Source organism: Fundulus heteroclitus, chromosome 19 (assembly GCF_011125445.2).
Source record: "Fundulus heteroclitus isolate FHET01 chromosome 19, MU-UCD_Fhet_4.1, whole genome shotgun sequence".
NCBI lineage: Eukaryota > Metazoa > Chordata > Actinopteri > Cyprinodontiformes > Fundulidae > Fundulus > Fundulus heteroclitus.
Window position 1 is genome coordinate 30,670,330 of NC_046379.1, and position 14,660 is coordinate 30,684,989.

Below are 14,660 nucleotides of genomic sequence, written 5' to 3' on the forward strand. Positions count from 1 at the left end.
ATAGACGTGTTAGAAAATGAATGGATGGATTTCTGTCTGTATGTAATGAATGAAAATAATATACAGGTTTCACTTTTTGAGTGGAATTTCTGAAAAAAAAAAAAAAATTACTTCTTCGTGATATTCTAATTATATGACCAGCACCTGTATTGTTTTAATCTTGAGGTTTTGTCATTTCTGTTATGACTAATCATCATATGTGAATAAAGATGTTATGAAGAGGCGTGCATGCATACAGTGCCGGTTTACTAATTATCAGCATGAATGTCACTTTAATTTCAGGCCTTTAATGGTGTATCTGTATCGTACTATACATTTGAACTCATAAAAACAGTAACAAAATGCACAAGGTTAGATTTATTATGTATTCACTCTTATCTAAACCAGGGCTATACATAGTGTACAATATCTGAATAAATGTCCTTTAGCGAGGGGAACTTCAAACAAATGCTTTTTGTAGCCATCCAACCCCATGCTGAACAGATGGTTGAGTGTTCTTAGGTTTAATGCGTCACCTTGACTCCTCTAAGAATACTTGTTTTTGTGGCCAAACAGCGCAGCCTTTGCTTCTCCTGACCATTCAACATTTCTCCAGAACACTTGGCTTCTCTATGTGGAAAGCTGCTAATTTAGATCAAACTTCAAGGTGTTGATGTTACCTCACTTTACGTTCCATTTCTTCATGGAAGAAATCATCTTGGGCCTCGGTGGTTTCCATTCCTCGACATCCTAACTAATTTCCTTTATTTATTGGTAACAATTTGAATCATAGTAAAACTATGAGGCACCTTTGTATTCCAGCAGCACAATGTTCCCAGGCACAGAGCAGAACCTGTTTGGAATGGATAAACCAGAATAACATGAAGCTTCTGAAGGTGCCCAACCAAAACTTTATGTAAAAGTTAAGGACCATGTTTAAAAAATAGTGGATGCAAGGCAACCAACCAATTTAAATGAGAGCTAGCATTTCTGTAAAGAACTTCACTCAAATATCACTGGAGATGAATGTGTCCATGTCTCTATTGGGTATTTTCTCCCATTCTGCTCTGCAGATCCTCTCAGGCTCAGTCAGCTCTGATGGGTAACCGCTGGTAGACAAACATTTTTAGGTCTTTCTGGAGACGTTCAATCATATTCAAGTTCAAACTTGAGGGCTATCATGTGCCTTTGGGTGAGGACTGGCTTCCATCTGGCCTGCCTGGTTCATAGAACGCCCTGCAAGAAGGAACCTCTAGATGGTTGTGTCTCCGGAAATGAACACTGATCAACAGCTTTTTGCCAGCTGTCCATCCAAAGCCTTTCTTCTCCGATTACTTGGTGTGGCTGGGTGGATCTACGGAGGGACCTTGTTGTTCACGCTTCTTCTAACTGAATATTGGAGATTGGCTGCCTAATTTATATGAATCCATCCCCAGAGGTGGGAGGTATTGGAGGTCTACAGAGGTCTATGACTTTATTGCTAGGCTTCTGCTCTGATATGCTCCGTCACCTGAGAGACCTTATACACACAGATCATGCTGAGTCAACTGAAATTGACACATGTGGATTTGAATCAAGTTGCAGAAACATCTTTTAAGATGATCAGAGGAAATCAGATAGCAATGGAGCCATAGCAAAGGGTGTGAATACTTATGTGACTTAACGTCTGCCTTTTATTACATTTCTGAAAACATGTTTTCACTTTGACGTTTTGTACAGATTTATTTGAAAGAAAACTGAACTTGTTTTAGAATGAGTGTGTAATCTAACACAATGTGAAAAAAGTGAGTAATCACTTTCTGAAGGCGCTGTGTGTTTGGGTGTAGGATGAGAGCTAACAGTAAAGAGAAAGATCAGAGAAAATGTAAAACCTTTATTAAATGTGACAAAAAAACAACTGGAAACAGGACTCTGACGTCTCTGTGATCAAAGGTTTCCAAATGGAATCCAGAAGAGCCCCGTAGTGTCTGCAATAAAAGGTGACCGAAGGTGCGCTAAGGCCCAGATCAGGACTGTCAGTTTGAGTCAGAGTCCGTGTTCAGTAGTGTAACAGCTCATCAGCACAATAAATACAAAGTGTTATTCAGGCAAACAGGAATCATGCTGAATTCCTCGGATGCAGATGCAGGAACATTTACATTTACAAAGTATTGCTCTTTGATCGTTGGTTTTCCTCTCTTCCTCATTACAGTAAGCAACCATCAGGGTCCTTGTAACAAGGAACATCTGACTGAATGACCTAAAATGCTTCCAACACATAGTTTGATATTGATTCTGGGGGCCGCTGTAGATCAGGAGGTAGAGTTGTCATTCACAAACCAGCGTGAGTTCTTGAGATTCCCTTCCCCCCCCGGTCAACGTGTAATCGAGTGCAAAAACTGAGCCCCACATTGCCCCCGCTGTGCTTTCTGTGTGACAAAAAAAAAAAAACACTGCATGTTTCAGAAAAAGAGCGCTGGATGAACGAGCAGGTGACCCACATGATGAGAAAAGTTCCATTCATTTAGCAGTTCCCCAGTGTCAAACCAGAGAGAATAGAAATTCAAAAAGGAAGAAAATAGCAAAAGTTTAATCTGCAGAGGGTTTAAGAGGCCTCCTCTGCAGAATCAGGCTCTGATGAAGAGCAGGTCCGCATTTGGAGCTCAGGTGGGCGTGTTGATCTTCCTGTGGACAGCCTGCAGGAGCAGCAGCGAGTACTCCTCAAGTAAAGCCGCCGTCTTCACCTCCCCCACTCCTCCCAGCCCACCCTCCAATCCCTGCATGCTGGGTGTGCCGCGCGGCAGAGAGTCCAGCTCTGCCCTCATGGCCTGAAAGGCCTCTGATAAAAGGAGAGACATCTGACACTGGCCGGGGGAGCGGTCATCGGAGGAGGAGCCGCTTACCTGCAAGGAGAACAGTCTGAATGTTAACCTGGCCGAAGACTAAGCCAAAGACCATCTAACATAGATTTGATTTTAAACATAGGATGTTTCTGCAGTTCATTCAGGCTGCCGGAGGGTGAGAGAGAGCAAGACTTTCAGCACCAAGGTTGAATGGATCACAGCAAAGATGCTCTCTTTCCTTCTTTTGCTGCTCCTAACCTCTTTCATTGAATCATACAGGTATAAATCTTGTTAAATCACCATAGTTCTTAAGGAGAAATCAGAATCGGCTAAACAAGGGGTTCCCAAACTTATCAGCCTCCGACCCTCAAAATGACAGCGCTAGAGACTGGCAACGCCCATTCGGCAGGAGTAATGTTTTAGTAACACTAGTTGTGCTGATTGCTAGGTCAAGAACATGGTTTAAAATGTCAGTTTGCTATTATTTATGTCTTGCTGTAAGACAGTGGTGTTAAACTCGGTCCAAGAGGGCCGGTGTCATGCAACTTTTTAATGTGTCCAAGTCCAACACACCTGAATAAAAAGGGCTGAAGGATCTCACTCAGGTTCTACAGAGTCCTGCTAGTGATCCAATTCTGGGATACAGGTGTGCTGCCACAAAGATACTGATTTACTACACCAGTTAAACCTGTTTTACAGCAACACTCTCTCACTTGAACAATGTGACATCACTGCCACTCAAAATATAAAGAATTAATGACTGTTCAAGATGGCCAGGGAAAGGTAGGTTTTAAATCTGGTCTTATATTGTCTTATATATATTTCACTTAAAAGAGAAATCACCTAAACTCAGAGTCAGGTCAAAACTCAACCAGGGATCAGAACTGGCCCAAAACATTGAGTGGTGCATCGCTAACAAAGTGAAATGGATTCCTATAACTACAACTATAAATGTTCTTTGGTAGAGGCTGTTAAACGTTCAGCGTTTTCTAAGGTAGCTTCACAGTCATCTACTCCTGAACCGGCAGAGCTAAGTACACAGCAGAGGATCGTCAACATATGATCGTACCTTCCTGTACAGACGGGTCGCCCTCTTAAAGCATCGCTGCAGCTCGCTGGTCAGAGCCTTGCATGTCTCCAGACTGACCGGCTCATCTGCAACAAGAGCAGCAGCAGCTTAGTTCACCTTCGATAAATACACAAAGAGCAACAACTACAGTCAAGCTTTACACAATGAAGTCTTGTTTATTTCATTTATTTCGTGATTTAAATGAAGTAACAGACCAAAAACTATTACTAATTTAACAAAACCTAAACAGATTTTCCAAGGAAAAGGTTAGAACACCCTACCCTCTACAACTAGTGTCACCCCTAATGCTATAACTAGCAGAAATAACGTCAGTGCTTCTAGGACCCGTGAGATGTTCTAGGGCATTCTTTCATGTTCAGTCCATTTTAAGTCACCCCACAGCATCGCATTCAGACCAATCTGGGCTTTAATTAGGCCCAGGACTTTCCACTTCCTAACTCAGCCGGTCCTAGGTTGATTTATTATTGTTCGTTGCAGGGTCCAGTTCTGCTTCAGCCTTCATTTTTCTACAGATGGTCTCACATTCTGTCACACAGCAGAATTCAGGGTGGATTCCCTGATGGTGAGCTGGCCAGATCCTGCTGCAGCAAAGGATCCCCAAACCACGGCACTTGCACCTCCATGCTTCACAGCTGGTAGGAGGTTATATTCCCAGAATGCTGTGTGTATCTCAACTATGATTTCCTAATAACTCAGTTTTCGATGAATTTGTCCAAAGAATATTAATCCAGATGTTCCGGTCTTTGTCTGCATTCTGTCTGGCCAACCTCAGCCTGACCTTCATGTTTTGCTTAGAGAGCAAAGGCTTCCTCCTTTGTCCCCTCCCATCAAACCCAAACGTGTGCAGTGCCCTTCTGGTTGTACAGAGAGGAACTGTCAGAACAGCATGAAGAACCTGCTGTAGGTCCAATAAAGACCTTTGAAGGCTTTGAAGACTTCTTCTGTCATCTTGCGGTCTGCTTTCAGGGTGGACTTGCTTTAACAGCCAGACCAAAGCATGGTGGCAGTTGTTTTAACTACTTTCCACTAGTGTTGCGCCAATGCCATTTTTTGGCCCCGATACCCTATACCTGGCTGTGCAGTATCGGCCGATACCGATACCATCTGTTTAAAATTGATGTGTGTGTGTATATATGAAGAACTGCATACTACTTAGGGTACAAGAACTTTTTATTGCCTACCTGGAATGGGTGACAATAGTTGAATAATTTTTTGGCTCTCAAAGGCCAAAATAGTGCAACATTCATGAAATTATAACATGTATAATAGTAGTGCAACAGTAAGACAGTAAAATGACATTAATAATTGAATAATCTCTTTTAAACCCTGAGTTTTGGCTCTCAAATCCCAAAATAGTACAACTTCCATGAACTTCTATAACATGTATAATACTAGTCAGGAAAGAGAAGGCAGCGTTCAAATGACATACAAACATCAAAATGGTATCGGTGCCTATTTGTTGGTACTCGCCGATACTGATACCACCATTTTAGTGCTGGATCGGGGCCCTGTCCGATACTGGTATTGCTATCGGTGCAACACTACTTTCCACCTCTAGACTATTTTCCACGCAGTGGAATGATTTCCAATTGTTTTGAGACTTCTTTGAATCCCTTACCAGACTCATAAGCTGCTACAACCTTCGTTCTACTCAATCCAAAGGCCTTAGGTACATCTTTGAATCTCTTTCACGTTCAAACAGGACATAGCTATGTCTAAATATGTAAAGAAAACACACACAGGCTGCCAGAAGATGCCCCAATATTCTCACATGACTATATGTTGTCTATAGAAACATGCTTTCATACAAGCGTTAGGACGGAAGCAGCAGAAAAGAAGAAAATAAGGAGAAACAGCAAGGAAAACACTAAATCGCCGACAGGAGACACATCTCACCCGTTGCAGAGGGAGAGGAGAAGGGACGGAGCCAGAGACATGACAGGATGAAGTGATGAAGAAAGAGAGGATGAGAAGGAAGCCCAAACCTGGATCATCTAAGATGTCTCCACTGGTACCTGCACGAGTCAGAGGCTCCTCCCCTTGTCGGGGTGGAATGACAGCAGAGACAGAGACCAGGGAGGACTGTTCTGAGGAGGAGCCGGTCGCCTTGGAGGAAGGGGAGAAGGAGTCCAGGGAGAGCTTGTCTGGAAGTGGACAGCTACTGCCAGGGACACGAGCCTGAAGAATCCGAGATGCAGGCGCTGGCCGGTTACCGTAGCTACCCGCGGACAGGGACAACGAGGTGGAGGAAGAGATAACAACGGGGGCGATGGCAGCATGTAGGGGCGTGGCCAGAGAGGCGTTGGAGTGCGGCACAGGAACAGGGGGGAGCGTGGTGTCTTTGATCTGAGGCGCTGGTGAGGGGGGCGCCACCGTTGGATCCTCAGCGGGTTCAGAGATGTGGAGGTTGTCGCCGATGGAGACGGAGCGGGACATCTTGGCCATGAAGCTGGCGGTGGGGTTCATGTAGGAACGTGGCGCTGATGTAGTCAACGAGGATGAGGAGGACTTCCTCGGTGTGGCTGGGGCACTCTCCTGCTGGGGGGACCGTGGGGAGATGGCGCTGGGCTTTGGAAGGCATTGTGCTGTGGACAGGGGCTTTCTAGGGGACGAGGGAAGAGTGGTGGGACGCTGAGGGTGGTGGTCCTCTTTGGATGGACAAAAGACTTGCTGAGAATCTGAAGAGTCTCCTGATGAAGCAAGCAAACAAATAGGCATTAGCTTTAGAGTAACAGAGTCTGAGGGTGGGTTACTGCTGGTGGGCGTGAATGTTACCTGAGCCAATCAGCAGGCTGTGGACTGACTGAGCCTTCTTCAGTCCAGGGCTCAGGCGGCAGGAAGCTAAAGTGACCTCCAGGTCTTGGTTCCTCCTGGGCTCCACTGAGGTTTGGACTTTTTCCTTCTGCGCTGAGATCTTGGAATGGAGGCTGGGTAAGTTGGTGGTCCCTGTTCTCTCCCCCTGGAGCCCACTCTGATTCTGGGCATGAGGAAGCTGTGATTGGTCCTGATCAGTCTTTGAGGCCTTGTCATTGGCCAATGACTCCTGTCTTTCTCGTGTCTGGCTTTGGTTCCCATCCATCAGGGGCTGGACTTCAGAGAGCAGTGGTCCGGCCTTCTCCTCTCCTACACCTCCATGGTTGGTCCACACTGGAGGACAGTCAGCCCGACTGAGGAGGACACAAAAGAGGTTTCAACATACAGAAAGCCTTGTGTATAATATCTCTTTCATTTTGTGCTTAAAAGGTGGTGTCTGTGTGGTATCTGTGTGCATTCTGATGAGGTTTCTCATCAAAAATGTCATTATGGTAAGACATAATGACAAGAAAGATTCCTGATTCCATCTTTTAGATTTATTCATTCCATGTCAAAGAGTCAAACTACACCCTGAAACTTATTACAGCTATTGATCAGATCAAGCTTCTGGCTGCCATGTTAGATTTTTCCTCCCTCTGTGATTCTTGGTTCCTTGGGTAAAACATGGCATTGCCATTCTCTCCTGACTCCTTGCATATATTTGATCATTTCCAGACGCCTCCAGCTGGTGGAATCTACATACAGGACCACAAACTCTCCTCCAACTTTCTCTTTCTCGTTGTCCAAACGTTTGCCAGTGTTATTCTATATTTAATTAAATTCTGAAAATTGTGAGTTTTCCTCCTAAAGCTTTATCTTTATCTATACTACTTTCCTTATTAGATTGTCTTTGTTTATTGGAATTAATCAGATATGAGATTCATACCAAATTCTTTTGAAAGCACTTTATATCATCATGTAAATCTAACTGGTGAACTATTCTTTCACAAATCTTTTTTTTTTAAAAAGTCCCATTTAGAGCCACGGTACTTTGACCTTCCTATTATTTCTCTTACTTGTCCATTGAACTTAATTTGTCATTAACTGTATTACTACATATTCTAGATCAGTTCCTCTACTTATTTCTCTAAATGATGCATCTTATTTTTAGAAAAGATGCCGATTAGCTCGTGTTCCTCTCGTCCTGCAACACCTCACTGAAACAGAAACCTACCTTTGGTCTCTATCATCTCTGGTTGATTATGGAAATTATCTACATATTTCTCCCCTCTGTCTCCACAGGCCAGTAAAAACCCTGCATTCTAATCTATTACTGAAACCACTTATGTAATCCATATTCAAGCCATGACTGCTCCTAGCTCATCTGCACCCTCAGATGAATTCTGACTCTGATAAATGATGGCAACCTGGATGAATGAATGAATGAATTCTTTGTGTTCTGGCTTTGACTTCCATTGTAGCGCTTTCTGCTCCTGCTAAGAAAGTGACAAGTACTTCCAAATCAACCATGTTGAGTCTATTATTCCTCTCTCACAATCCTTTAGAAGTCTGATTTCATGCATTATCTCCATCTCTCTGATTCATGGTCTTCCCCTCAGCGTAGGAGATCTTACTCTGTACGCAGAGCTGCTGTAGTTCCTCTCTTGAACACTGCTGATGAGATATTTAGGCTGGTCCTCTTCATCATCTACATCTAGCACACCTTCTCCTGCTTTGCCACGTTTGCACAGTATGACTGAATCTTTCACAGTTTTAGCATGTTATTGCTTCTGGAATATAAATCTCTCATGCTGTAGTTCAGATATTACAAAGAATAATTTCTTAGAAGAACATCCTGCCAAACTCCAACATCACGCTCTCAGTATCTCTCCTTTCTCCTCCTTGAACCTCTAAAATTAGCTCCATTTTCATCTAAGTGGCACTTCTCAAATGACTCATTTTGTCCACTTTGTTGCATCTTCAGTAGTTTTGTAGTAATAAAACTACTGAAGATGACTTGCACTCACACTAGGTGGCCATCTTGTAGCTCCTTAGCCAGATTTATGTCTCAGTAATTGTTTCCTGATGGCATTCTTGTCCCAAATCTTAAGATAACTTGAAACTTCTTAGAGTTTGCTCATCATTGCTGTTAGCTCTGATTTTCTTTGCCTGTGTCCCCTTGAACCGGTTCTCTCCCCCCTTTAATCTTTCCACTTCCTTGACTTTATTGTCATATCTTCACTGCAAAAAGGGAACTTAAAGTAAGTCAGATTTCCTTGAAACGAGTGTATTTGTTCCTTTTTTTTTTGAGCAGGTAAATAAGATGATCTGCCGATGGAATCAGTATTTTTACCCCTAAAATGAGATAATTAAATATACGGCACTTGAAATAAGATGATGGAGATGATTTCTGGTTGCTGGAGTTTAGATGGAGGAGACAGACTAAAGGGAATGAATCCAAATACACGCCATGCTACAACAATCTGAAGGCCATGTAACCTATTCCCTCCACTTCTGCATGGAAAATGCTCTGAAGGCTGTGGCTGTATAGTTTAGGGGGTGTGATCTGTAAGTCTGAGTGTTTTTTTGTGTGGATTATCAGGGTCAGTTTGATGTTTTACCTTCCAAATGAGTTCTGGGAGAGGAACCTCGACGAGATGCTGAGATTCTCACTGGAGCCGTGATGCGTTCTGCTCGGATCACCTGTTAACACAAACACGCCTGCTGTGACCCATCGGGGAGATTTCTGTACGCTGTTGGAAGCAACATCTTTTGTATGAAATGCAGCAGCAGACAGAACAACAGGAGGACCTCACTAAAGCGGCTAAAGTCAACAACGTGTGAAAGGAAACGACGGGAGAGCGAGCGGCGTCATGCGGATGAGCCAGAACTCCGTGGTCAGACCCAGGTTGTGTTTCTCCAGTTTGAAAACGGACTCTAACATCATATTGCATCTGACAATGAAACGTTTTGCTAACATCTGAGCTGATTTATCAGAACCAAAAAGCTAATTAGTGAACACGCTCTGATGGACCCGGGTTCCAGCGTGTCACCAGAACATGCTGTACCTGACTCAGACAGCTGCGCCAGGGTAACAAAGTGCTCCTTCAGGAAAGCCTCCTGGTCTGGAGTCTGAGGGACCACCTTAGGCGTCTTGTCTTCCCCGCATCCATGTCTTTCCTCTTCCTCCTCCTCCTCCTCCATCTCCAGGTCTGAGGAGTTCCCTTCCGTAGGCTCTGTATCTGATGAGACCAACGACAGAAGATGAAAGGAGGACGATGGATCACGCAGGCACAGCGAATGGTCCCACCCGGTCCCCCCCCGCCCCCCCCGGTCCCACTGGTCCCTTTTCGTACCATCTGCAGCTGGTCTCTCTGGACTGGACAGGGTGGAGCCGAATCTGAGGGAGCAGCCGCTGTCCGGGCTGGGTTTGTCCTGCCGCCTGTGTGCAGCAGAGGGACACGCCTCCTTCACCTGGAAGTCACTGACAGGTGCGGAGGTGTTTAGAAGACGTACTTACTCAGCAGGTAAAAGGTGCTGCGCCTGACTTTAGGCAGCGCTGTGAGTGATGCTGGAGACCAGCTGCCTTTTCCAGAGATGCACTAAGAAAGCACAATCTGAGTGAAGTTGCCCCTCCTCCCCCCCCAAACAGCACAGCGGTGGATAGGTGGTTGGTGTGTTAATGCAATGGGGCGTTTTATACAACTAGTCCACAGATGTAAGAGAAAAACTAACAAATATTCTGCATGCTCTGGAACAACACAAACTACATCAACCTCTGCAGATGACGACACTAGGCATAATATTTATCCCTCTGCCTGGTCACATTACTGATCTAAAGCTTTCTGCTCAATCAATACGTGCAGTCTACAGGAAAATGTTAACATGTTCTGTTTTTTAGAAATGTCTGAATATCCAGTGTATACTTGATAAATGTGCAAAGACAACAATTTTAACAAACAATAGCCAAACAATATGTACACAGGTTCTATATCTCCACTATAATAAATTGGGGATTGCCAAGATCAGCCTTTATATGTATGCTTTATTTTTTTCCATAATGTGTCACGGTCACACACGCAGAAGATCTACAGTTGGTTCTCCAGGATGTTTGGAACAACCTACCAGCCGGGTTCTGTCTAAAAGTGTGAGCAGAAGAACTGATGCTGTCTTGAAGGAAAAGGGTGTATTGATTTGGTTTACATCTCTCTTCTGTTCATTCACTGCGTTTTGCCTAAAACCTTTGCTCCGTACTACATGTCACTGTAACGTGGTCACATATAAAAAAAGTCTAAATACTTCTGCAGGCCTGTGTAGGAACCATGAACTGTGATACCTTCCCACCAGGCTCGTTCTATCCTCGCATGTGTCAGGAAATAGAACCGGATCCTCTCCGTTTAGGCTCTGACGGGACAGCAGAATGAAGTCTGGCCTCTGATTGGTCTTCACTTCTTCATCTCCCTGGATGGAGAGAAACACAAAATATCATCTCTAAAATCTGCAGATTGATGACTCTCTCCAGGTGACCTGAGATTATTTCACTTGGACAGCGCATTCCATTTTAGTATATACTGGGAAACACCAGAGTAAAGGCCTTAGTGGCTCAGACAGACTAGTCCTTTCATTCAATACTCTTACACTAAAAAACACATTATTTATGGTCCAGATTTTACCAAGTAATGTCAGTAGCCAGGCTACTGAAGATGCACGTTCTCTACATTAGCTCCATGACAGCTAATAAACACAACATGACTCACATCTTCAACCCAATTCACGATTGTCATTAGCATCCGTTCCCCATGAAATAATCACAAGGGGCCACATGTGGAGGTGATCTGAGACACCATACTGGTTTTAGAGTCTGGGTGGGCATTGTGTGTGGACCCCACCTACTAATAGAAAGTAGTTTTACATAAGCACCTGGTTTGCTTTTCTCTTTCTGTTTGAGACATTCATACAGAAAGAGGTGGGGGGGGGGGAGCTTATGCTTAGGCTAACTGAAGTATTGCAGTGCAGATTGGGCATTTCATCCCTTTCACTCCCACATTCTGCTGTGATGAACCCCTCTCTGTGGGGGTGAGAATGTGTAATCCTGCAGTGATAGGACTGCTGCTGGTTGCAGTATCTCATCCTCATATCGTGTGGTGTCTCTGCATCCAGTGGGGCCTCGCCCCACCTGTGGAGCTCTATGTTCACAATAATCAGTGGAACATGATCGTTCTTCATAGAGTAATATTGTTAAAATGACTGATTCTGTTACCAATAAAACTCTGTTATAAATATCTGTGTCTATATATCTAAGTCTGAATACTGACAAGCTCAGTAGGCTAAATCCTCTTAAGATCCATGATATCCAATGTTTGTTTAAATACTGACCCTCTGAAATCACAGTGTGCATGGCCAACACGCTCTCAGTAGACAGCTGTGGGGCACAAATCCTACAGCCCCAAGCTCGGATCGTCCAATCAAAATGCTGGAATTGCACACGTTACATTTACGTTCTGCTGGATGGTGTGTGAACATCTAGTGTTGATTAGCCTTGCTGGCTCATTAAAGGATCGGTGGGAATCTTTTCTGTTCAATGAATGAACAATATCAGTGAGCCTTTATTTATAATTTTATGCATACAAATTAAATGACATTAAGCTTATATAAATGAATTATAAATGTTTGTTTCTGCTAATTTATCTTTTTAATTTAACATTGATCGAGGTCAGGTTGTATGCATCACAGAAACATGTGTTGCTGCTAATAGGTGTTGAGTTTTTGTGCCCGTCTTAACTTATCATGCCAGAGACGTCACTGCTCATAGCTCTGCAGAGAGAATTCCTCAAAGCTAACAGGCCTTGTTTTTCAGGCTCTCAGCAGTAGAAGATAAGATTGACCACCAGGATGATTTGTCACAACAAAGGAAACCCCCACCATACATCGACTTTGCTCATTTTATTTGTGTTTTCTAATATCCATTTATAGATTTTTTTACACTGTTACAGATCCCAGCACAGGTAATGTCAAACAGGATTAAGCTAGGCTAAAAAGCTTTTAAGTCAAGTGATGAATCACAAAAAGCTTCTTACCATCACAGAGGGAACTTGAAGACTAATTGTACTCTGCAGTTCACTGTTCCGATGAATCACCGGCTCTACATCCTGCCTCCTCCTCAGGCTACATGAGGTATCAATGTGGGCCCATGGCTTCTCCAGAGTGGACAAAATGTAGAAAGTCATGTCACGATTTAAGGAGTGTGTCTGGAATATGCAGCCTTCAGCCATGTGGTGTATGCCTTACATCCTCCTGCTCCTCTCCAGTTTCCAGGCAGTATGAGTCCAGCAGCCGCAGGTCTAACATGGACTTCACCGTCAGGGCATCACCGGCGCTCGCCGTCCTCCTTGACCATCGTCGACGAGGGAGTCGAGCCTCGGAGGTCTCCTGATAAGCCAGGACAGGTGGAGTTGAAAGAGTGTCACAATTAAATGTGAGCGGAAATGCCGACTCACAAATTTAAGTTCACAGTGGAAAATGCATTTTTAAAAAATGATCTTTGATTAAATGAATAAATCTTTAGGGATTAATATGAGAATCGATTTAACACAGCTCTAGTTGTCATTACAAGGAGATGCACTGAAAAATCGGCTGTTGAACTGATTTTCAGCGTTATCAGCCCTGACCAGCAGCAAAAAAATTATAATTTTTTAACTAGATGAATGCAACATTTCAATAAATAAAGGTTCATGCTGACAACAATCTTTAGTAATGATGCTGTTACTGAGAGAAGACTCAACACTAGCTATGTCCGATATCACTGAGGTGTCAGAATATTAATATTTTCTATGAGACATTTTGGCTGCTTATTCAGACTGCTAAATGACAAGAGAGGACGAGACCTCCAGCAGATAACAGAAAGGTTGAATGATGAAAAGCAAAGATGCTCTTTTTAATGTTTTTTAGCTTTCAGCCTATCATGCTGGATCTGGAAGTGTTAACCAACCTTTAGGAAAGCTCAGTGGTACGGATCTACAATCTCTAAGAATACAGACTCCTGTCTTTGTAATCCTAGCTGCACTAACTGTGCTAATAGCTAATATAAGATACTAAAGCCACTTTCAAATCAATTGTTTTTTTTAAATTATTAAAAGCATGTTTTACAGTAAATGCTCTCTCCCACATTGTGTGATGTTGCCTCTGCTCCTGAATTAAATAGTCACTGACTGCTCACAGCAGGAAGGCTGCCAGATTATTTTAAAAGCTGCTCTTTTATCACAGCTCTTATAGAGAAATCGGCTTAAATCAGCGGATCCAAGATCAGATCAAAACCAGAGGACAGAGATCAGCCAGAAATCTCTGGCAGGTTGCTGGTCTAATTCCTGGACATGCCTAAAGGTTACTGTGAAAAATAGTCTAGGTTTAGTTGCTCTGTAGGCTGAGTCACTGTTTTATGCAGCTTCTTTCAGTTCAGTGGTGTACGTTTCTCCTTTTATTTGACGCAACTAAAGATGTGAGGCGAGATGAAGAAAATCACTTACGTTCCTGCTCTCTCTGCTGTTCATCTCATTGGACACTTCTAAAGGGGGAAAAAAGAACACATGCACATAAAAAGCTTGTTTCCACCTTATAAGGTTAAAGGTTCTGCCACATGAAAACCGGGCGGTACTGATGGCCTTCTCTCTCATGAACTGACACATTTTATTGGTTCACAGACAGTAAACATGGCGCCTTGGTCGGCTTTATCTTTTGGAACAAGCATACTAAACGGAAAGTTGAAGTCAGCTCTGCTCCATCATCAGCAGATATTAGGTTTTCTGTGACGGTGTTCTGTCAGATAGCCATACGTTGTCAGATAGTCATACGCTTAGCTCAGACATGTATACGTTGTCATTACCATATGATTTTATTTGATCAGTAACATAAAATCATGATGTAGATCATCATACACTTTGTTATTAACAGTTATATGGCATCCTGACTTAGCGGTTAAG

The 14,660-nt window shown here is 43.3% G+C and overlaps 1 protein-coding gene across 5 annotated transcripts in view; it reads right to left on the reverse strand.

The window, feature by feature from the left end:
* Positions 1 to 1,832: 1,832 nt before the first annotated feature.
* Positions 1,833 to 14,660, reverse strand: part of mapkbp1 (mitogen-activated protein kinase binding protein 1) — a 52,450-nt gene continuing 39,622 nt past the window's right edge. For 2 of the 5 annotated variants that reach the window (XM_036151178.1, XM_036151175.1), the window contains 11 exons: positions 14,208 to 14,245; positions 12,973 to 13,113; positions 12,762 to 12,884; positions 11,021 to 11,145; positions 10,041 to 10,168; positions 9,753 to 9,926; positions 9,306 to 9,387; positions 6,667 to 7,058; positions 5,877 to 6,581; positions 3,871 to 3,956; positions 1,833 to 2,861 (listed from right to left, as the gene is read on the reverse strand). In XM_036151178.1, coding sequence (XP_036007071.1) covers positions 2,622 to 2,861; positions 3,871 to 3,956; positions 5,877 to 6,581; positions 6,667 to 7,058; positions 9,306 to 9,387; positions 9,753 to 9,926; positions 10,041 to 10,168; positions 11,021 to 11,145; positions 12,762 to 12,884; positions 12,973 to 13,113; positions 14,208 to 14,245 — 2,234 coding nt within the window. In that variant the 3' untranslated portion in view covers positions 1,833 to 2,621. Of the gene's footprint in view, positions 2,862 to 3,870; positions 3,957 to 5,787; positions 6,582 to 6,666; positions 7,059 to 9,305; positions 9,388 to 9,752; positions 9,927 to 10,040; positions 10,169 to 11,020; positions 11,146 to 12,761; positions 12,885 to 12,972; positions 13,114 to 14,207; positions 14,246 to 14,660 lie in introns of all 5 variants that reach the window. The other 3 variants (XM_036151176.1, XM_036151177.1, XR_004933463.1) reach the window with 3 other exon arrangements.